Genomic DNA, 22,185 nt, shown 5'->3' with positions numbered 1-22,185 from the left:
TCTGCATATTGACCACTTTATTAAACTGTTACTTGATACACTTTGAATGTAAAATATTTTATGTTATTATTAGCTCACACATGACTTATCAGAAATTCAGCCTGATGATGAAGGAAGGAGGTTCCTGAATTCTCTATCCTATCCTCATGTATTTGATATTTCAGAACTGTGCAATGTAAGTATTTTTCCACTTGAAATTGAAGATCATAAATTCCCTGCTTTGTGTGAAGGATTTGGCGACATGATTCCCATTTCAGTGGCAGGAATGTTGGTGTTGCTCTGCAGAGCCCCGAGCTGTTGGGTGTGACTGGAGTCTGAGCAGGAGGAGCTGAGCTACCCTTGCTGCTCTTCAGCAGGATCAGGGATGCTGCAGCCACTGCTTTTGGTACCCAAGCTAGCTTTGCTAGCTGTGAGACTGAGATTTTTACAATATATTTGTAATTACAATACATTATTATATATATATTACTCTGGTAAATGTGAAAGACCTATCATTCCTCTAAAATGAGTTGAAATTATTTTATAATTAGCTCACTTTTTCCCTCTAAGCAATATGACAGCGAGTACATAGATTTAAAAAACTTCCCTTCCTCTGCTATTTCAGAAAAATCTGATAAAGCACAGCAAAAGTAGGTTACTCTTCCTTTTTGTTTGCCTTCTCTCAAAATAGGAGTATTTCAAAAGGGGATTAAAGCTTATAAAATGTGCCACTATTCATTTTGTCAATGGTTTTAACTCTGAAAAACATTGGGTATGTAAAGTTACCCGAGTACAGCTATAAGGTTTAAAAACTTCAGTATTTCTAAAATTTACACCACTGGTAGCACAATAAAAAAAACTCCTGGTCTGTGAACCCAGTTTGTGTGTAAAATTCAGAAGCAGATGGAGATCTTTCTCCTGGAGTGTCAGATGTGCTGCTGGAGCAGGATCAGGACACGGCTGTGCAGTGTGGAAAGGCGCAGGAGCTGCACTGGTGTCAGAGCAGTGCAGGTTGCCGGTGCAGCTGAAATGCAGCCCGGTGTGAAATGCCACTTTACAGGAGTTCTGTGCGTCTACAGCAGTCCTTTCCACACACGTATAAAAAGTCAAGTATCACAGAGGGCTTGTCACTGTTACTGGTTGCCCCGTCAAAATATCAGCAAGTACACAAGCTGCAAGCTAAGCCCTGGGTACATCACCTTGCCAACCAGCATTTCTCCCCTCTCAGCTGGTACCAATTAATGATGAGGATTTGCTGAGAAAATCTGATGCTAATAAAATATTCTTTTGTTATTCTGGAATTTTTTTTTATATTTTCAAGAAATGCAGTAAATTTTAATCAAGGTCAGATTACTACTGAGGATTCCTAGTGTCCCAGATTTGAAATGAACAATATGCTCATCCCAAACCCCTTCTCCTTTCCCCCACCCCTTAAACTGTTTTATTTATGCATCTGATGAACATTCAGGTGTGTCTGAACACAGTAATAGTACCTATTTTCCCAAAAAAGCTTATACTGGAAAACAAAATCAAGGAAGGCCTAAATGTCCCAAAATAGAAAATGTTATTTGTGTTTGCGGGGAATTATGGAAATCCAGCATTTGCCCATGTGATTGCATCTAACTGCTCTTGGATTTTTTTAAACTATAATTTATCTGTTTGAGTGAGTTCTTTGATTTTTCTATGTTTTGTGCCATTCTGTAAGTAACTGTAGGCAAAATGTTGAGTTTTATGTGAGCTATTTAGCTCTTTTGTAGAAATTACAAGGGGAATTGTTTTCAGTCAACCAGAAAATAATTACTGGGAAATACCCACATTACTAACTCAAATCAAATACTGTTCAGTTCTCCATTTTTTTCCTATTCCTTAGGTATAATGTTGAAATTAAAGGCAGATTTTTTTAACCCCAGGACAAGGGGAATGAAATACATTCTTTGCTGCTTTTACAGCAAGTGTCACACAACCTGTTTCTCTACTTCGATTGCCATGGAATGGACAAAAGTCCCAGGGAGGTGAGAATTCAGCCAGGTGAAGAGAAGGGATCTCTACATGTGCTCTGGGTGGTTCTGCAGGCACATGATGAAATCCTGGACTGATCGACCCTCATAGCAGATCTTGTAGATGGTTGTAAATAATGGAAACCTGAAAGAAGCATGTAGGAATTAAATTTTTTTTTAAGTCTATATGAACATTTCTATTCCATTTTAATGGAAAGAATTGGTTTTTTCTGTTGAAAGTTGAAAAATTTTGCCTCTCTTTACAATATAATTTTAGCTTACTGCTGTCTTTATGGAAGACTACTAGGCAAAGAAGAGGAGCTAAAGAGGGGCAAATCATGGAAGTGACAGCAGATAAAAGGTGTTTTGGAAACAAAATGCCTATCCGGTATTGTTTATTTAAAAACAATTTGAATTGCCTATCCTCTTGTCCTGCTGTGTGCAAAATGGATATATTATTTGCAGTCATTACTGCTATCTAAAGGACTAAAAAGAAGGAAAATGTCTAATGATTTTCTTTTCTTGGCTTAAAGGATTCTTTTCCTTTTACAAGGTGTCTTAGTCATTATGTGGTAAAAAATGGGTCCACTGAATGACTTGGAGCTGAGTATGTAAAAAAGTGCAGTTATAGGATAATTATTAGATCAAGCTGTGATTTAAAGCTGCTGTCAAAATGAGCTTTCCTTTTCTCTCTCATTTTTGAAAGATAATGCCACTTGAATCTTCTGTATCTATTCCAACTCTAATAAGTTTTTGAGGATTCATTTAGCAGTGTTTGACTTCTCAGTACTGCTAATGTATGAGAGGAAATGGGATGGAGGGAAGTTTAGCTCTGTTGTGTAAGTTGAGGCAAAGGTTTCAAATTATAAATAATCTTACATCATCCCAAGGAATTAGAGGTACTTTTTACCTCAGCAGTATTTGTGGCACTAAAGCATTGATATCAGCAGACATTACCTGTTCAATGCATGTAAAAAACTTTGATTAGGAATATGATCCTGAAATTTTTACTGAGATAATCAAATTCAGTTTTGTGCTGAGAGCAGGACTGCTGCAAGCTGCAGTGGTGGTGTACTGAGAATAAGAAACACTTTGACCCATAAATTATTTCTGCAGGATGATTCAGTGTATGGCCTTAAATCTTATTTGGGGGATGGGGATGTCTGGGAGGCTTCTTTACATTATATTTTCTTTTGTTTCCTGTGTATGGGCCATTCACTTAAGAGTTGGTGGTGATCTCTGTGGGTCCCTTCCAAGTCAGAATATTCTGTGATTGTTTTCCCATTTTTCCATTGTTCCAATGTGATCTCACATTACTCTGTCTTCTATTAGGCACTGATCAGTATCCCCTGAACCCACTCTGTCTGTGACTTGTTTCTTCTAACACTGCTCAGCCCTTATCCCATTCAACTGACCCTGGCAATGAAGAGTCAAGCCAGGCTCTAGCAGTGGCCCAAGATGTAGAAAGCTGTTGTTGCAGAAATGAACAAGATAATTAAACACAAGTACAGTTAAGGAGGTTATGAATCACTCATAATTTGTTGTTGATTTTGTTGGGGTTTTTTTTAAATCAAAGCACTTACTTCTGGAGCATGTTTTTCTGTTTCAGAATTTTGTAGACTTCAGCTGATGTCTGAGGACCTTGCAGCTTTTGTCCATTTAGCATCTCTTTTTCCAGCTCCTCAATGGACTAGAAGAGAGAAGACTGATTACTTGGGTCAGAGGGGATACTGCTGTGATACCAGCAGTTATCAAAAAGGTAAACAATTAATGATGCATTTGTAAAACACAGAAGGACTTCTTCATGCGTTAGCATAATATATTTCAAAATCCTTCTTACTTTTCCTGTGCGAGCAAAGGCTTCTGCTACTTTTCTGTTGCGTCCCCCGTAGCAGGTGGTGATGAGATCAGCAACCCCACAGCTTTCCAAAAAGGTGGCTGTTGACACTGGTCCCTTGCAGAACATCTTGGCAAAGGCCACCATCTCCATGAGGCCCAGGCGTATCACTGCTGCCTTGGTGTTGTCGCCGAAGCTCAGCCCATCGCAGAACCCCGCGCCCACTGCCACGATGTTCTAAAAATGGGCCAGTGCAAAATACAGGAGAGGGAAGGAAACGGCCAAGGTGTGCTGCTCATCAACATGCACTGAGCTCCAAGGAAACCCCACACAAATATGTCTTCATCAGAACAAGCGTCAATTTCCAATGGCCATGAGTTTATCTTATGAAGAAACAGGTCAGATAATGTTGAATAAAAGTTGCTGGCTTTTAGAAGATTTTTATTAAGTATCTACTGTTACTACCATGGGCAAAAACCAAAGCAGTGTTTTATACACTAATATTGCAATCACATAGCATGTATGCAATTAGTGTTTTGATTTTCCGCTCATTCCGAGTTGGATCTCGCTGACCTTTCTGTTTAACTATTTAAAATATCCCACACAGAGTCATGCCTTTCTAGGTTTTCTTTGTGGGTCTCTGATTTGAGCAGGCATGGATCCAATGAAGATGCTGCAGTAGATCTAATTTTGGGCTTATCTACAAATCTCAGCAGAACTTCGCTTGTCTACAGCTCTAAACAAATCTCTCAGGATCCTAAACATCTTAACAACTCCTCACCGTTTTTCGGCATGCTTCCCTTCCCACCTTCCAATTCCCAGCTCCTAAATAAATCCCTAAATAAATGTAGTTCAGTGTTTATGAGTAATATGTCACCTAGTGCTACCATTGCCATGTTTTCTCCAGACATGTATATACCCCAGTGACATGTTTAATTTTTTAGGGTTTTTTTTAGCAGAGGCAAAACCAAACCAATGATTTCAAGAAGTGCAATGATTTATCACAAAACAGAAAACATCTCTCTCTCATCTGTTTCTGTCCCCAGTTCTGCTCTGTGGCCAAAAGAAAAATCTTTTCTGCTTGGTTTTGTATGTCAACAAATTTTATTTTTGTATGTGAAGTTAAACAGGACTGATTCTTTCCTCCTCAGTCATACACCTCCTCCATGGAAAAATGAATTATTGTAGTATAATTGACTAAATGTGTAAAGAAGTAAAAAGGATCACAGACTGAAGTCACTTTCAATTCATATAAAAGCAAACTCTGAATCACTGAATTGTCCCCTCATTGGAAATTTGGTGATTCTGGTGTAATTTCTGATCCCACCTGGGATCTCCATGTGGGCACTGCTGAATGCCACACAGATGTGCTGCCAACACTGAATATTGCTTCTGATGTTAATTTTCTAGCAGGTTAGTACTTAAACCATGGACATAATTATTAGTGGAGCTACTCTCTGTAGTGAGATCTTTTAGTGTGCTCACAACACACAGGCAAGGAAACACACTGGACTAAACTCTGCCCTCAAAAACAGGCATGCCTCTGGTAAAATAAAGATAAAAATACAGGTATTTTGAAATGCTTTGCCTGCAACTAATTTTTAAATGAATTTCCCCTTTTGGGGGAAATTTATTTCTCAGGTTGGAAAATTTATTTCCCAAGTTTATTTTCCAGGTTGGAAAACTGGCTCGTGAATGATGCATCTCGTCTGCATTCATTCATTCATTCACATGGTGACAGGACTCAAATTAGATCTTGTGGCTTACAGAACATTTAAGTGAGGTTAGAATTTGGCCCAAATAAAAAATATTGGCTTGAAAACACTCACTTTTAAGGCTCCACAAAGTTCCACTGTATCGGAGTCAAGCACCACAGTAATCCTGAAATTGGGGGTCTGCATTAATTCTTTCAAGATTTCCCCTTGTGTTTTGTTTTTGCAGCCTGTGGGAAGGAAGGATGAAGAAGCACTTTTAGAATGTTTCAGAGTGCACACAATTAATCTGAAAGAAGCTTCTAGGGACTTACTTCAGCTTTTGTGATCCCAGTCCCAAGGTATTGCTAAACCAGAGATCTGTGGAACAGCAGTTTTGCTGCTGCATGCCAGTGTTAAGTGTAGGCAACTCCAGGGCATTGATCATCATTGCTTAATGACAGTTTTAAGAGCTTAAAAGTAGATAACCCCTAATGAATCTTTCTGCCTGAGAAAGCTTGTACAACCACAGACCTTACAAAAGACATTATTTACAAACAGTTTTCTGCAGGACAATGGTAAAATTTCTGCTTTGAAAATGTAAACCTGTGTCACTGCTAAGTACTATGATGGCACACAAATTACTATTGCCCAGTTACAGGGGGATCCACAGATGGTGAAATTGAAGGTTGGCACTGCTAAAACCTTTTTCCTACCAATTCTACAGAGGTTATGTATCATGTTGTTACAGTGCTCAGCCAAGGAGAGCCCTTAGTGCTAAAGGAACTAAGGTTTTCCTTGATCCAGAGAGTCCAGGGCCAGCTGGGCAAAGACCTTTGAATAGAGTTTCACTTGAGGTTTGTACAAAGTAGCTTGGTTTCCTTCACAGGGAGCTCAGCTGTGAGCTTTACTGTCCCAGGGCACCACACTCTGATAGCTGGGAGGATTCTCACCATCTTATGAGAAACTTTAGGTTTGCTTCTCGTTCTTCGGAATACCAGTTCTCTTTGAGGCAGCTATTTCTGGGTTCATGGCTTTCCATGAGGACAAAAGTAAGGGGCAAAGCTCTTTGCACAGTCATCATCACATCATGGCTTCAAACCAGGCCAGCAGAAGTTAAATTCCCCCCCAGGAAAATTAATAAAGCTCAACTCTCCTAATCACGTCTAGTTCTATTTGTGTCTAGTTGCTCTTTCAGTAACAAAGGCCCAGCTGGTACAGTTTGCACCATTACTGTAATATTTGCAAGGCAAAGAAACGTTATTGCAACACAATTTCTTTTTCTTTTGCCTTTCCTAGCTATAGAAGGATGTAACTTTAATTTTGACTGACTTTAAAAATCTCTGAGTTTTAAAAACTACTAGATGAACTTTCCAAATCAGGTCGGACACAGTCTTGGAGGATCTGAGGCCATGTCTTGGCAAACAGTCCAAATGGGAGAGAGGAACAGAATGTTACTGGGTTTTCTTTTCCAAACAGAGAAATTTTAAGATGAGGAAATACACCTCTGGGAGTGTGAGCACATAGGAACTTCTGATCACACTCTTTATCTAGACTGTATTGTGTATCAGCTGCTGATGTACTCCATGTTGAGCTCTACAGACAAAAGGTGGCTCTTGCCAACTCCTACAGAAACAGAATTAAGATGTGATATTTTCAATGTATTAAATTAGCTCTCAGCACTGAAACCCCCTGCCAGTTTGAATCTGATTCTTTCAGCACCAAACTCTCTGGAAATAATCCTGGTTCCCTGAAGGAGCTCAGCAGGCACTACTCCACTTGGGAACAACCTGGGACCAGTCACATCCCCCTGCTTCTTCCAGAGGTTATCCTGCCACAGGTGACTTTAAACCCCAGCTCCAATTGACTCTTTGCAATAGTTACCAATGGTGGTTTCACAGAACTTCTCATCAGCCACTTCCTTGGCTATGTTTGCCCCCATCAGCACACTCATCTCTATGTTCAGTTGCTCTCGAATGAGGTCAGAGATGAGCTTCAGGCCATCAGGACCCTCATCAATCCCCTGAAAAGTAGTTAAAGCCAGGGTATTAGAATAGGAAAATGACAGCAGCAGAGCACTGGTAAAGCAGAAGGTGTTCTATTGCCTGCAGCTCTCCAGTTTTAATTGAAAAAAAAGGGTCTTATAATCACTAGTGTTAGCCCTTAATACAAATGCTCTGGGTTTGTACTTTGGTAACTGCAAATTCAAGGTAAGCCCAGGGAGAAGTGGTGACAGTCAAAGTAATCCTGCAAGAGGCCTCACATCAAGTGCTGCTGTCCTGAGGCTTGCTTTCTTTGATGTTGTACTTTTCCTTTCAGTTAAATTTCTGTAGTACAGGACCAGACATTTAAAATTAAGTCTATTAGAAATGGGGTTTTTTGCAAGATCTAAGAATTAATCAGAGTGGTTTTTGGGTGTTAAAGAGCATACCGAACTGTCTTGGGTCTTTTCTGCTAAATTTGCAGAAATTTCCTTCCTCTCCTGCCTTCCTCTCTTCTCGTTACTGCTGCTTATGAGATAATTTCTATACAGGAGAAGAGCTGGTATTGAAGTCCGAAAACTTGAATTACATTTCTTTCATTACAGTTTTAAGTGGGATATTTCCTGTAATGCAATCAAAAGAAGGAGTGGTAAGACTGCATTACTATGCTTTGCCTCTGGCTTTTAGTTTGACATTCTCTTAAAATATTAATTCCTTTTAAGATTACGATAATCTGGTACTTCTTTAACCTTAAAAAGAGATTCCTCAGTTCATGCCAGGTTGAAATTGCTTCAGTTTTGCAAAATCATTAGGGTTGTTATGCCATTTTAATGCTGCCAAGAACAGCTTTAGCATGTACTTGGAAGAGGCACTTTGGCTTGGAGTTCTGTTAGGAGTTCACTGAGGCTGTAGTCTCAAAGTATTTTTCTGGCAGCAGTGCCAGCTTTTTGCATCCCTTCCTCTGCCTATTTTCACCTCCATGCTGGTCCAAGTGGGAACTGATCCAAGCTAAACATGACTGGCAAAGACAGATACTCTTAGCCTGGATAGGTTGCCCCATCCTTCCCGCTCCACGGCCACGAGAGCAGCGGAAGGGCTGGTAGAGCTGGGGAAGTTTTAACTCTTGCAGAAAGAAATGCTTGTGTTTATGCAGAGCATGCAACTGAATGCTGCAGCTCCTGCCGCTAAGTTGGAGCTGTTTATTTACTCCGTATTGGCTGGGTACTGTGGAGACAACAACTTACCTTGATCAGGGAAATCCCAAATGTCCCAGGTTTTATCTGTCCTGCAATCTGCTCACAGATTCGTCCAATAAATTGATGTGGCAGAACAAACACTAAAATATCTGCCCCGTTTGCTGCTTCAGCCACATCTGGTACAGCCACCTGGGACAAGAGTGACAAAAAAAATGGGCCTCGGGTAGGAATCCTCAGTCCTTGCAAGACACATCATGCCAAAGCCATGGCAGATGCAGTGCTAATGTCCTTAATTTTAACTGGCCCCGTGGCATAGCTGCCAGCTCTCCACACAAGCAGATACAGATCTCTTCTGAAATATCCAAAGCAGCTGAACTGTTTTGGGGTTGTATCTTTAATTTTTTTTTAATGTTTTAACCCTATGTGGATAATCTGGGGAAGATGATATACTTCATAAATTTTTGCTGTGCTGGAAAGCCCCTTCATCTTCTTGATGTAGTTCCTGAAGATAGCTGACCGACCCCATATGATTACTCTGGAATGAGTAGAATACTCCTGCTACTACTGAATGCTAGTAGCACTGGGGAGCACAGGAGAAAAATAGGGTGGTGGGACAGAGGCTCTTCTGGAAGTCTTTGGTTTCCATAGGTCCCCAGCTGAGTTACTGAGGAATAAACTATATCAAAAGGCAGAGATTTTCCTCTTTGAGCCAGTATGTGTCTTTGATTTAAATATACAGTAATTTTCCCAAGAGTTACAAAAACCTATACAGCATGCTTAAAAACTACCCAGCTGTATCTCCCTCCAAATGCTGGCGTTACTCAGAACAATTCAAGCCTACAGAGGCTACAGAGGCAAGAGCAGGTGAATTTAAGCCTGCTAGAAGCACGTTACAATAGGAGAAAACATCACTCTTGGATGCAGCCTTAGAGCATGCAGCCTTGAGCAAGCAGGATTCCCAGCAAGAAAACCAGAGCTGCTGCCAGCCAGGCTGCTTCTCTGGGAAAACAGTGAAGTGGGAGCAGGGCAGAGGCTGGCACCACTGCACAGGCTGTGCTCCTGTCTCCAAAATGCTGCAGAGCAATGCAAGGAAAAGCTCAGCTTGTTTGGTTTTCTTTTTTTTTTTTTTTTTTTTTTTTTTCTCAGTTGGAGGTGGTCTAAGGGTTCCTCTGCTGCAACCAGCTGATTTTTGTTGGTGAAGCCTCAGGCTTTGCTCTAAACAGGGTGAGGCTGGCCTCAAGGGATGATGACAAGCCTGTTGATCTGCTAGAGGGTTGTAAAAATAACTGTGACAAGTCAGTTGTAACCCAGGAGAGCTGTGTGCCAAGTTCAAACACCAGGAGTGCAAAGATGCAATCACAGCACAAAATGGAATACTAAATATAACCACTCCCCAAGCAAGGAGACCTGCTACATGCAGTGTTTTAATTTCCCTTACAACTGCAACTGTTCCAAAAATGTGGCACTATTCACAAAGCAGTGGCACTTGGCAAAATCTTGGACAGCCTCCTCACCTCACTTTCTTCAGCAGCAGTAAATTATCTAAAGTGACTAATTTAAGTAGAGGTGTATAACTTGGTATTTTAAATGTCCATGAAAATAAATACCTTGTATTTTTTGATGGAATTTAGAGCTTTATTAAGTGCAGCTGTCCTGAAATCACCCATGAGCTGATAGCTCATTATTCATCTCCTTGTAAGCCACAGCCTCTGCTTTTGATTTCTTTTTCTGAAGAAAGAAGAACAGTAGCTTTGCCTGTTTTTTCCAGAAGATGCTGTGGGTTTGAAATATCTCTGTGTAGACAGATCTCTGCCTGCCATTTCTAGAGTTGTGCTCATCTCTGCCAGCAAGGAGGATGGTGTGATACCAGCACAGACACAGTTGGTGTTTGAAGTTGTGCGTGACATACAAGACAAGCAGAAATCACAGAACTGAATTATATTCCAGGGAGTTAGAGTGGAGTGAGTTAGGTGGCAAACTAGAACAAAGCAGTGAATTGCTTCCTAATTTTTTTTTTTCAGATGTTGCCTCTCTTATAAAAAAAAAATTCAACAAATTCAGAGATTTTATTTTTTTTTTAGACTTACCACATTGTGGGGTATCTTGTATCCAGGCAGATATTTAACATTTTCATGTTCCTGGTTGATGATTTCTGAGAGTTTTCTTCCATTAATGATCTCTTCAAACACCCACATCTTGACAGTGGGATCAAATCTGTTGGACTTCTGGACATTTTTGCCAATGATTCTTGCTATGGCTGATCCCCTTTAAAACAAAATAAAAATAACTAAAAGGGGAAAAGTAGTTTTATTGTGAATTGGAAACATGAATTACTTTAAACATCTTAACCCATAAAAAGCCTGTCCTATAAAGCTGTCTAGGTGCTTGCAACATTTATCAGAAATCTTTATCCACTGCCCTTCATCAAGAGCTCCTCAAGTTTAAAAACAGAGAAAGTAGAACAGGGGAAAAATATAACTGCAATAATGGAACTGAAGTACTGTCAAAGGTTATAGAGCAGGAGTGTGATGTACCATCAACAGCACTAAAAATGCATTAGCTGAGATTAAAATCTCCTATGGTCCTCAGATAATTCTGTTTTTTGTCGAGATCAATAAGTGTAAAATAATCCGGGTGGTAAATAAGTGCTGAGCAATCTTGCTGTGACAGTCTTTGTGCATCTCATGTAAAATAGATGCATCCCACTTTCCTATCCATAACCAAACAGTTGCAATAAGTATTTTACATAAGACCTAAATGCTCAGAAAAAGACCAAACAACCCTTCAACCTGTGGTTTCTCTTTACTTACTGTTCTAATTATCACTGTGACAGGATCTGTAATACTTGCAGCCTGAGGATATTTTAACCATCCAGTTTACTCATCTTGAGTCATGCTGAACATTTTTAATTTCAGGTCAGACAATAATTGTATTCCCCCATCATCACTGCAGCCTTGCAAACACTCACGTGGCAAGGGAGAATTAGAAACCTCGCAGAAAATATTGAAAGTATTGTTTAATGAACTTTAAGTTATTTGGGGAAGAGGGGTGATTATTTTTTACTCCTCTCTTCCTTCTCTCCATTTTAGTGCTACTTTAATCTCTCAAGTATTGGCCACTTTATTAACACATGTGAAAGAGAAGCTTCAGTTGCAGCACTCGTGTCCTCTGACCCACTTGTAACAAGGAGCACGAACAGGACTTAGCTATAGTGTGTTTTCTGGAACTGATAAAGTTCTTGGGGATATCAAAGACAAAGTCCAGGTAGGTTTGTGCTGTTAATGATTCAAAGGGAAACCACTTTGTAACTGACCCTCCTTGATTCACCCATATTTTTCATGTAACAGGTTTGCATAATGTTAAATCGCTCAATAACTAATAAGGTCTTATTAATAGGTAATTAAGGTCTGAATCTTTAATGACAAAGAAATCCTGCTGAGATCAGGTTTCACTTTTCTCAGTGCTGATTATATGCTATATCCTGAGCTGCTGTAGTGCTTTTTTATTTAGATATTTAGTTTGGGGCTTTTTGGTTGTTTTGGGTTTTTTTTTTTTTTATTTTTTAAGGGGTGATCTGGTTTGGTCCATTACAATATTTAGGGAAGTGTTTTAATGGTGAACCTTTACTGGAAGAGTTCTACTGTTTTGAAAGAAAGGTATGCAGTTATAGCATACATTCACATTATTTATAAAATTGCTTATGTTCTGGTTCTCTTGCCCTGCTATCAACAGAGGGCACTTCAGAGCTTGAGCTGAGGATGAATTTTGGCTCCACACAAGAAATGTGTATTAACAAGAAAAAGGTTTAGGTTTTTTTTCATAAATACATAAATTCATTGTCTGGGTTGTCCAGCACAACCTGGATGATGAACTTACACATCAAGCCTACCCATAAAAACAACTTCTATAGTTAAGTACCAAGTACATATGGTTTTCTGTTGCAAGATGCAGACTCCAGCTCTAATCCTTGAAAACCTGAATGGGACTTGCAACTCTCAGTGGATAAACACAAACCCTCCTGCACCTACTGGCAACCACAAAATGCAGTGCAGCACTTGCTTCGCTCAACCATATCACTCATGAGCCTCCTGGCAGTGTTGACTTAGCAAGTCCCTGTGACCTGCTGAACTTCTGCAGCTGACATGAGCTTTTGCAACATTTCTGTGTCACGTGTCAGCCACGATTCTGAGCTGCAGGAAAGCCTCAAGAGCAGAGATCTGAACTGCTGCCCAAATATTTATGAGAAGCACAAGAAAAAAAATGTTTGCCAAAGGTAAACATTGTATTTCTCTGTAGCACTAAAACAACCTGTTCTGCCACCAAGGCTATGAATAGATATTATTCATACATCAGAGAACAATGTTTATGTCCTCCCTGAGGATTTTAGAGTTGATGTATATGGTAAGAAGTAAGAGGTGGGCTAAGGCAGACAGCCAGTATGGGTAAATAGATGGTATTGAATGGGGTCTCAGTATCTCTGTAGTATAGCTCTTTTCAAGTTTGTAGGTATATGTGGAAAACCAGAGAACTTCCTCAAGTACAGATCTGAATACAATTAAGTGACTTTAAATGATGTCTCATGGGAAGGGAGACAGCCTGGGAAAAGCAGGAGGCCCCTGCTTGAGGATGCAGCAAGAGGATGACGAAGTTTGTGACTGTGGGCTGAACAAAGGTAAAAAAAAAGTTGGCTTCCAAACATGTAGTCATTCATGGCTGTTGATGGCATGGAAGAGACATTGAGCTGCCTGCACAGGCAGGTGAGGGAAGAGAAAGTGGCAGGGAAAAGGGATGCCTTCCCTGAAAAAACATGTGAAAGCAGCAGTTGAGGAAACAAGTGATGAGACTAGAGAAAGCAGCAGTGTGACAATGAGGTCCAGAAGACTTGGCTGTGCAGTTCCATATGAAAGGCTGTATCTGTGAGATGTCATGCACAAAGAGAATGCATTGAGGGCAGTGGACTGTTTTTACAAGGCAGGAAAGCAGAGAGCTGTGTTTTAACTCTGCTGTGTTCTCAGCAGCTCACAAGCAACCACTCCCTCATTACTGACTCTTCTGTCATTACTTCCACCTAGCTGTCAGATATTTTTAAAATCCTAAGGAGCTTTCTCTCCTTGTACAAAAACAATCACCAGAACTACCTGGAGGCTGGGTTTGCTAATCACAAATGCATGCACATGCATGTTGGTCTGTTGTTTGTGCTCAGTGCACAGAAAACATAAGAAAAGTAAGATGCAAAGTCCTGTGAGATGGATTTACTGATCTTACTGGGGCTTGTCAGACCCAAGGAGCTCTGGAGATCTGTGCTTTGTCCAGGCTGGAAAGGACTGAGCAGTAGCAAACATATTCTTAAGAATGAGGATAAATGAGAGACCTGAACACCACGCTGTGTCTGCACCAAGATACAAAAGGACATGCTGAGGAGGGTGGAAAGTGAAAGGTGCCAATACTCTGTGGCTTTAAATGAAGCCTGTGCCCCGGTTCCTTCAGAGGAACACAAACAGCATCACCACCCTTCTCACTGCTGAATGCTTCAACCTGAGCTGCTGGGGCCCTGCCGCAGGCACACACAGCGACAGCTGCAGCTCCGGGCCTCTCTGGATTCTGTCGCCAGGCTCTAAGCGGCACACGCACCTGGGGTGATGAGGAAGCCTCGTGTCTTTCCAGTTCCCATTGACTGGTGCATCTCTCGGAGCCGATGGTTCCTGCCCAGGAGCCCAGAACCGCGGCCGGACGGGGCCGGGGTCGCGGTTTCAGGACCATGGAGACGCTCCGCGCCCCCGGCCCCGCCGCTGCCCGTACCGCACCTGTTGCGAAGCCCCCGCCCGCCGCGGCAGGAGGAAAAACCGAGGAAGGAACGGTGGAAGGAGGAGGAAAAGGGAAAGACATGAGGAAAAAAAAGGGAGGAGGGCAAAGGCAGAGCCCCCCCGCGCTGCGGCACTCACCAGTTCCCCGAGCCGACGATGCAGACGCGAAGCGGCGACATCCTGCAGGCTGTGTCCCGCCCGCGGGGCTCGGCTCGGCTCGGCAGGCTGGTTCCCTCCCGCCCGCCAGCACCGCCCCTGCCGCCCGGCCCGGCCCCCGGCGATGCGGGAGGGACGGGCGTGAGCGGGCGGCGGCCTCGGGGCAGCGCCGGGTCCTCCCCGGCCCCGCCTGCGGCCCCGGCGGACGTTCTGTCCGGGTCGGTCCTTGCGCCGAGCGCTGCCCTGCGAGCGTCGGCTGGAAGCGGGGGATTCAGTGCCCTGGAAGGGGGAATGGGGGAAATGGTGCCTTCTCCGGAATGCACGGGAATAAGGACCTGCGTGGGGAAAGCGGGAAGCCCTGCACTTCTCGTGGGGTGGGACCTTCCTGCCCACCGAGGGTTTCGGTAGGGTGGATAACGTGGCTGAGGCTGTGGCAGAGGGACACAAGTTGGGCTCTTCGGGACAATGAAAGACATCTCAAGATGCCACCTACCCCGCCCCACAAAGGGTAATGATGTAAATCATTCAGTCACATTAAGAACACACCAAGAAAAGGCTATGAGTGCATTGGCAGAGCCAAATTCAGCTGATAAATCCTGAACTATATCACAGCTCTTAATATGGGACATCAAATATAAGATGTCTGCAAGGAAGAATAAAAAGGAGTGTTGGTCCTTTTCTCTTACGTTGTTTAATCATGCATAACACCCTACAAATGACTACATTTTATCTCTCAGGCCTCTAGTACACTCTGTCACCTCTTCAAAGCATGCTTCTCTCATTTTTGAGCCAAAGGACCGCGTATGCTACCTTTCCTGCTCTTGCACTCCTGCTTCTCCTCATCCTGCCGTGTCCAGGCTCCCATCTCTGCCGGGGGCTGTAGGCTCAGCAGTGACCATATCTGCTGAGTTTGGCTCAGTGGGTTCCTGGCTCTGTGGGATGTGGACACCTGACCCTGTGATTCATAGAGGCTGCCAGCACTGGAGGAGCCTGTGGGTGTTTCTGGAGGTACACATATGTTCATCTTGCCTGCTGTCAGCTTCATTGGCTCAATTATCTTGTGCATCCAGATAGTGATGACTGTTTGTGGACTTAGCAAAAAGACTAGGGAAAAATCCTCCAAAATAATATTTTGAGAAAATAACCAGGATAGGCTGATGAAAAGGAAGGTGTAGCTGGGACCCTGGGCATGTGTGAAGCCTGATGGGGATTCTGCAAGAAGATGCATTACCTGCAAACAAAGTTTGAGCACAGCCAAGGCACAAGAGCCTTTCTCTGGTTCCAGGTATATTTGCAGCATCCTGCTTGTTCACCATGATTTGCTTCTTCCTCTGTGTCCCTTCACTCTCTTCTCCCTTTAACTCACCTTCCCCTTGAGAAGAAGATCTAAAGTGGAGGTGAAGAGTAGCCATCATCCTTCTTGGTGTGTTCCTCTGCTTGTTGCAAGCTCTTCTGTCCTGGTGAGTCCCCAGGCCCCAAGGAGGGGACATACTCACTGAAGCACAAATTCTGCAACTAATGCATGGCACAAAATTCGTCTCTGCTCTATGTAATACATAAGTATTGCAAACTTTGTAGTGTTTTTTTTCCAAATTAATGTGGAAGCTTTTAATTACAAAGGAAAACTGTAACAGTTTGCTGGTCTCTGGACTGATTTATGTGGCCTCCACGTTGTGACCATTTGGTGGGTGCAAATAAACGGGCATGGGAGGAGAAGGCAGATGGATACAGCAGCACTTGTGAAGAGCAGAGGATGCAGCCTGGGACTGAGTGCACACATTAGCTTATCCATCTGTGACACTAATTGGCTGTGGAGGTAGATAACTTGTGCTGCTGCTGAACTCTCCTCTGGATTTGTGTGCTTACTGCTCCATGGAGATGGATAGGGAAGCATTCACTCCCCGAGGATGGTTTCAGATGGTCTGCAGGGAGTTTTAGATGCCAGGTTCGGATGTCAAGGTTATCTCAGTGGCAGTGTTGTGTGAGGCCCTGAGAAATGGGTCCTTTGTTAGATTCCAGAGCCCCGGAGCCACAGAGCACACACTGGCGGGTGCTGACGACTGTTGTTTTATGAGGCAATGGAAAGGATCTGCTCTTTCCCATGGAAGCTCCATGTTTGTTTTTCACATAAGCCCAGGAGTGCTAGCTCTGATGTGTGAGTCATTGGGGCATAACAGTCATAAAAGCCCAGTCACCATAAAGGGAGGCTAAAGACAACTCTCTCAAGGCCACCCCTATCAAATCTCACCTGATCTTCCACACCTAATGCACAGGACCCAGATATTACACAGCTGAACCATTTTCCCCGGCAAACAGAAAATCCTCACCATCAGTGCAGGAAAGGGGGGTGAGAAGGGATTTTGCTAAGCCAGGTGTGGCTCTTCCTATGGTGGTAATGCAGTCTTTGAACATCCCAAAAAAAGTGACTGAGAAATGCCGAACTCAATATCCCTCTTAAGACTGGTTAGAGGTTTTGCCCCCTCTTCTCCTACTGAGAAGCTATTTGAGACCATTATTCTCTCACAGTGAGAGCCCTTCTTCCTGTTTCATATCCAACTTATGCCCATCTGCTCTAGCATGAGTGCTGTCTATAAATGTAAATGATTCTTCTCCCCGGATGCTTATTTGCCCTCTCTGCCTGACTAAAACCTCAAATGTATTTACAGGGAGGAATCAGATCCCATTTCACCATTCATTTTGCCAAGCTCAGCAAGGCATGCTGTCTTTGATATTCCTCTGATTATCTGGATGTCACTTCTTTGTACCTGTTCCAGGATGAACTCAGGCTTGATGAACACTGATAACCTGAATGATGCCCAAAAACTTCAGCTGAATTTTACCCAGTGTTTTTAATCTATTTGTTTATTGATCCTGAAAATACAGGGCTTGCTACATGGAAGACTCCATTTGTCTTTCTAATTACTACACCACACACAATTCTTCCTCTTCTGTTGTTCACAGTGGATAAATTAAAATTTACAGCAGAAATGTTACTATTCTCTCAGTACATGTCCCTGCATTATATGCTGTTACTTTTCTTCCCATGTCTGTTATTAGGGCTTGATAATTATATAATTCTTCCTTTAGGATTTCGTCTCTATTGAAAATATCTCCCAGATTTGTTATTAGCAAATTTCATTATCTCACTCATAATTTTTTGCATCAAGCTAGCTAATGAAATTACTTAGGCTTACTGACTACTCCAGTTCTGTTATTTTGGTCTCAGTCCCATTAGCAATTTTCACTCCCAATTCTGTTCCTTCATCATTTTTTGGTGTTCATGTTAAACTTCACCTTCTTGAGTTTAACCAATCATTAGGTAATACCAAAGCAAATGCTTTACCAAAGTTCAGGTTGATAAGATTTATTACTTTTCCTTTGTTCTAATATGCCATTATCTTATCAAAGAAAGACACTGAGCTGGTCTACATGTAATGTGCCTAAGCTACACTCCTTCCATTCATGTCTTTTATTGCTCATGGCTAACATTCGTTCTAAAAAACCTGACAATGTCATTGATAGAGATTATTCAGTATTCAGAAGTGAAGGGTAAAGAGCTCTCAAGTTTTGTGTCTGTGTTACTCAATAATTTCTATATCCGCGCCCTTTAGCCTCTTTAGTGTGCTTCCTCTGCTCTCTGGGGTTGGTTACATTTTTTTCCTTATGGAGTCTGAAGCAATATCTTCCTTTAGCTTTTAGATATCTGCCCTGCTGCTATTGTGGTCAGTGCTTTCCTTCATTTCCTTTGCAATCATGCAGTAAAGCCTTTATGTCCTTGTTTTCCTTCCCTGTGCAGGTCTGGTTTGTTTTGATTTGAAGTTGTACCTTTAATTTTGGATGTTTGAATGACAGTTCTCTCTACTTATCACTCCTTTCTCCTTTTTTTCACTAGACTTTCTGCATATTACTGAGATGTCCTGCACTGTCTGCATCACAGTTCACATCCTATGCAGGCATCTGGAGCTACTGGTCATATTCAGCCTTATTTTGTCTGGTCTCTTTGGAGAGAAGTAAGATTCAGGAGCCTCTTCCATCTTGTGACCACTTGAAAGTGAAGCAGAATATGAATTTTGCACTCCCTGGGGTGATGATCAGATAGTGTTGCTCCTCAGCATCTTAAGGAATGCAAGCTTTGGAGTTTAGGGAAAGAAGAGCTGAAAATTAAGATATGTTTTTATATTTCTCCAAGCCTTGTGGGCTGATGTCAGCAGGACCCACACCTTCAGTTTTCTCACCTGTGAATCTATAGGCAGAGTTAAGTTTGGGGTAGGTCTGGAGTTTGGAACAAGGGTTCCCAATGTCAGCCTTGGTGTGTGAGAGGAGCCCACCTGTTGTGGGTGTCCAGAGAAACCTTCCCCTGGCTGAGGACTGCAGACCGTGAACAACCTACCACTTCAGCTCTACCAAAATGCAAGTGCAGTGCCTGACCTTCACCTTACACTAGACAGCCTGGTGGGCTGCATCAGCATAGGAATTACTTGGGTATCATGGGGCTCTCCATTTTCCTCTGGAAAAGTTTTGCACATAAACTCTCCCTGAATTACATCCTAAACAGAAGATTTACATGGTTTTAAATGCATATATACACACTAAATTATTATGCCTAATTACTTTTAATTACAGGTAGTAAATAATAGCCATTTATACTGAGGCAGCATATAATCTGTCAAACAGACTCTTTCAGGATATTTGATACAAATAAACAATGTCAGTTTGCATCCCTAAAAGCTGACAGCCCAAATTGCTTACAGTTTTACAGTTTCTACATGGGCTTCTTGCAGCCTATTTTTACTCACTCATGGGATCTAGAAAACAAATCAACAACAAAATTTTGACTCCACTCATTTCATTTAGTTGAATTTTCTGCAGGTTCTGATCAGATTATTTAGGAAGAACTTCTTTTTTCACACTTAAGTTAGTTCTCCAACAAGGTACTTAGCAGAAAATGAGACTGGATATTAGCCGTATAGAAATCTACATAATTCCAAGCAATTTAAGGAATTCAAGCAGAACAGACTGAGAGGCCAATTGTAAACCATCTGTAGTCTTCAGGACTTTCTGTAATCCAACAGAAAAGTTTTCAGGACAAGAAATAATACTATAGCAGAACTGAAAAATGCATTTGACAGAGGAAAAACAGTATTGGTAACTTAATTTTCTATAAAATAGATATCAAACTCCAGGCAACAGACCAACAAAGACTGTCTAGAATCCAAATACATCCACTCTGTACACAGCACAGGCTGCAACAAAAAGGAAGGATATAATTTGGAAATTAAGAACTAAATCAGAATTAGCTAGAGTGTGCAGGTAGGAGATCTAGTGATGAGAACACCTCAGTATCAGTATCTCTCAAACAGGGCTTAAATGGAAACACAGCAGCCAAATTATTGACTATGTAGGTTTGCCCACAAAAATTACCAAGTGCTTTGGCTTGGTTTCTAAACTGAACTTGTTAAGATGATACACCTGGAAATGGCACTTGAGACTGGGATAACAAGCATCTAAACATGATAATGGAGATCTACAGCAGATGGAGAGATACACATGTTGCCATAGAAACCGTGCAGGAAAAGTGTGTAGGAGTAAAGCATGGCACAGAAAAGCCTCTGAGAGAAAGGGCCAAAGAGCTGAACTTACTCAGCAGCTCTTAAGGTTAGATGACACATTAATAAAAACACAGTTGTTTTTCAGCATATAGAGAATCACAGAAGAAAGGAGTCTTAACAGTGAGCTGCAGAACAACCGAAGGCTGCAGTGCCATGCTGTGGCATAGTGTGGGGCAGAAAAAGTCTCTAGGGAAAGGTTGGAGATGGCCATGAGATGGATGAAAAACTTGGAAGCCTTTAACCAGAACCACAACGTGTGCCCTCCTGCACCTGCTGAGTACACCTGGACCCAGGAGGATGATAAGGGCATATGCATTCCTTGGACTTCTCTCCAGCAGCAAATCCATGGAGGGTGACCCAGCCCGGCTCATTCGGAGCCTGCAAACTCTCTCTCCTGCACAGAACCTTTTGGGTGGTCCCACAGTGCTGCAGGGCTGACTCCTCTGGGATGGACTCAGATGTGGCTACATTTCTTGAAGAAACCAGGCCCTAAGCATACAAATGTGTGTTTTTGAATTCCAGAATTCCCCACACAAAGAGCTTGAGTAGGGGAATATCTGGAGGAAGCTCCTGCTCTGTTGGGGTGAGTGATGTGGCAGAAAAGATCTCCTTGAGCTCAGGGGAAGGAGTCACCCGGGGCCTGTTGAGGCAAGGCAGAATGCAAATCCTCCCATGGTGCAGAAAGACCAGACAGAAGTGACAGGGCCCAGCTGCTGCCCTTTGTGCTAGAACAGCCTGCACTCTGCCACAGTGGCCTGTGAGGCAATACCCAAAGCACCATTCCTGTTCACAAGTTGGAGAGAAAAGGGCAGGGAGGCCATCCCTGTGTGGCTTGAGCAAGCAGAGGGTTGGCACTTGGAGAAGACCCAGGACATACATCCAGCTGTCAGCAGCAGCTCCATCACATGGCCAGATTAAAGCCATGCATGCTGAGAAGTGATGCTAGGGTAGGAAAAGGGTTTGAAACATGGGGCTCATCAATGGTGTGGCTGTGGAAATGTCTCAAACTCTGCTGCTGAGCTGCATCTCCAGGACAAGCTTTAATCTGTGTGGGGAGCTGGAAGTCCTCCAAGACAGTGCAAGTGCTTTAAGGGTTCCAGGTGGTGGGGCTGGGTGGTGGCAGAACCAGCAGCTGTTGGGGTCTAAGAGATAAAAGGCAACATGAGCGTACTGATTGCCGTTTGTTGGTGTGGAGCAGGATGAGGTGGTGTGGGCTTTGCTCTTGTGTGGTGGCTGCAGAGCAGCATTGGTTCTGACAGTTTTGCAGCTCCATGGCTGCAAGCTGTGACAGGATGCTCTGCATACAGAAGCATTAGAGGCGGCAACTCCAAAGAAGCCTCTCCGTAGGCAAGAAGGAAAGCCCTTCAGTCCTGTTCTTCACTGAGTTCTCAGGGCACAGTCCTTCCCTTAGAGAGTGTCCCTCAGAAGGGAAGCTACAGGGATTACACTCCCAGCTTCCAGCCAGCCCGAGCTTTTGGTGCTGCCCCAGTTTCCATTTCCACGTCAGGATTGTGTAGGGTTGAGATAATGCCGGACCCTGGAGCATGACTCAGTGCAAAGTCACATTGTGTGCTGCTCAAAATGGAGCCAAATGTGAGTGTGAAGAACGTGAGTGGGTTGTGGACAGGGACGGAAACTTTGTAAGCAATGTAAGCTGCTGTCATGTGTGAGTGTGCTGCTTTCAGCTGGACCTGAATTACAACAGGATATGACACATAGGGAGGGACTGAGAGAACAGCAAGGAAATTAGGGATGACTGACAGTGATTAAAAAAGATTTTGACTCCTTAAGACTACAGAAGATCTGATGAATAACTGTTCAAAGCAGGAGCCAGTGCTTCACACATGTTAAACAGCAAAACCAGAGACCCAGGGACTCAGTCACGCCTCTAAAGCTCCAGAATTAAGACATTCTGTCAAAATATATTCACAGTG

The 22,185-nt window shown here is 42.7% G+C and overlaps 1 protein-coding gene across 1 annotated transcript; it reads right to left on the bottom strand.

The window, feature by feature from the left end:
* Positions 1–2: 2 nt before the first annotated feature.
* LOC136293484 (glycerol-3-phosphate dehydrogenase [NAD(+)], cytoplasmic-like) lies at positions 3–14,716 on the bottom strand. Its single transcript, XM_066190303.1, has 8 exons — positions 14,625–14,716; positions 10,770–10,947; positions 8,731–8,871; positions 7,389–7,527; positions 5,643–5,755; positions 3,817–4,050; positions 3,560–3,666; positions 3–2,121 (listed from the first exon to the last, which is right to left on the bottom strand). Exons 1-8 carry the CDS (start codon positions 14,663–14,665, stop codon positions 2,025–2,027), a joined length of 1,050 nt encoding a protein of 349 aa, XP_066046400.1. The 5' UTR covers positions 14,666–14,716; the 3' UTR covers positions 3–2,024.
* Positions 14,717–22,185: the final 7,469 nt, after the last annotated feature.

The sequence above is a fragment of the Chamaea fasciata genome, unplaced genomic scaffold (assembly GCF_029207755.1).
Source record: "Chamaea fasciata isolate MVZ Bird 193981 ecotype frontalis unplaced genomic scaffold, bChaFas1.0.hap1 SCAF_8, whole genome shotgun sequence".
NCBI classification, from domain to species: domain Eukaryota; kingdom Metazoa; phylum Chordata; class Aves; order Passeriformes; family Sylviidae; genus Chamaea; species Chamaea fasciata.
Note: the sequence above shows the minus strand (reverse complement) of the source record. Positions and strands in the feature narration are given on the sequence as shown.

Coding starts and splice junctions, on each gene's coding strand:
- LOC136293484 (XM_066190303.1), bottom strand. CDS start 14,665: ATGTCGCCGCTTCGCGTCTGCATCGTCGGCTCGGGGAACTG. Junction 10,948..14,624: donor ATCGTCGGCTCGGGGAACTG/GTGAGTGCCGCA, acceptor TTTGTTTTAAAG/GGGATCAGCCATAGCAAGAA. Junction 3,667..3,816: donor CCTTTGCTCGCACAGGAAAA/GTAAGAAGGATT, acceptor TCTCTCTTCTAG/TCCATTGAGGAGCTGGAAAA.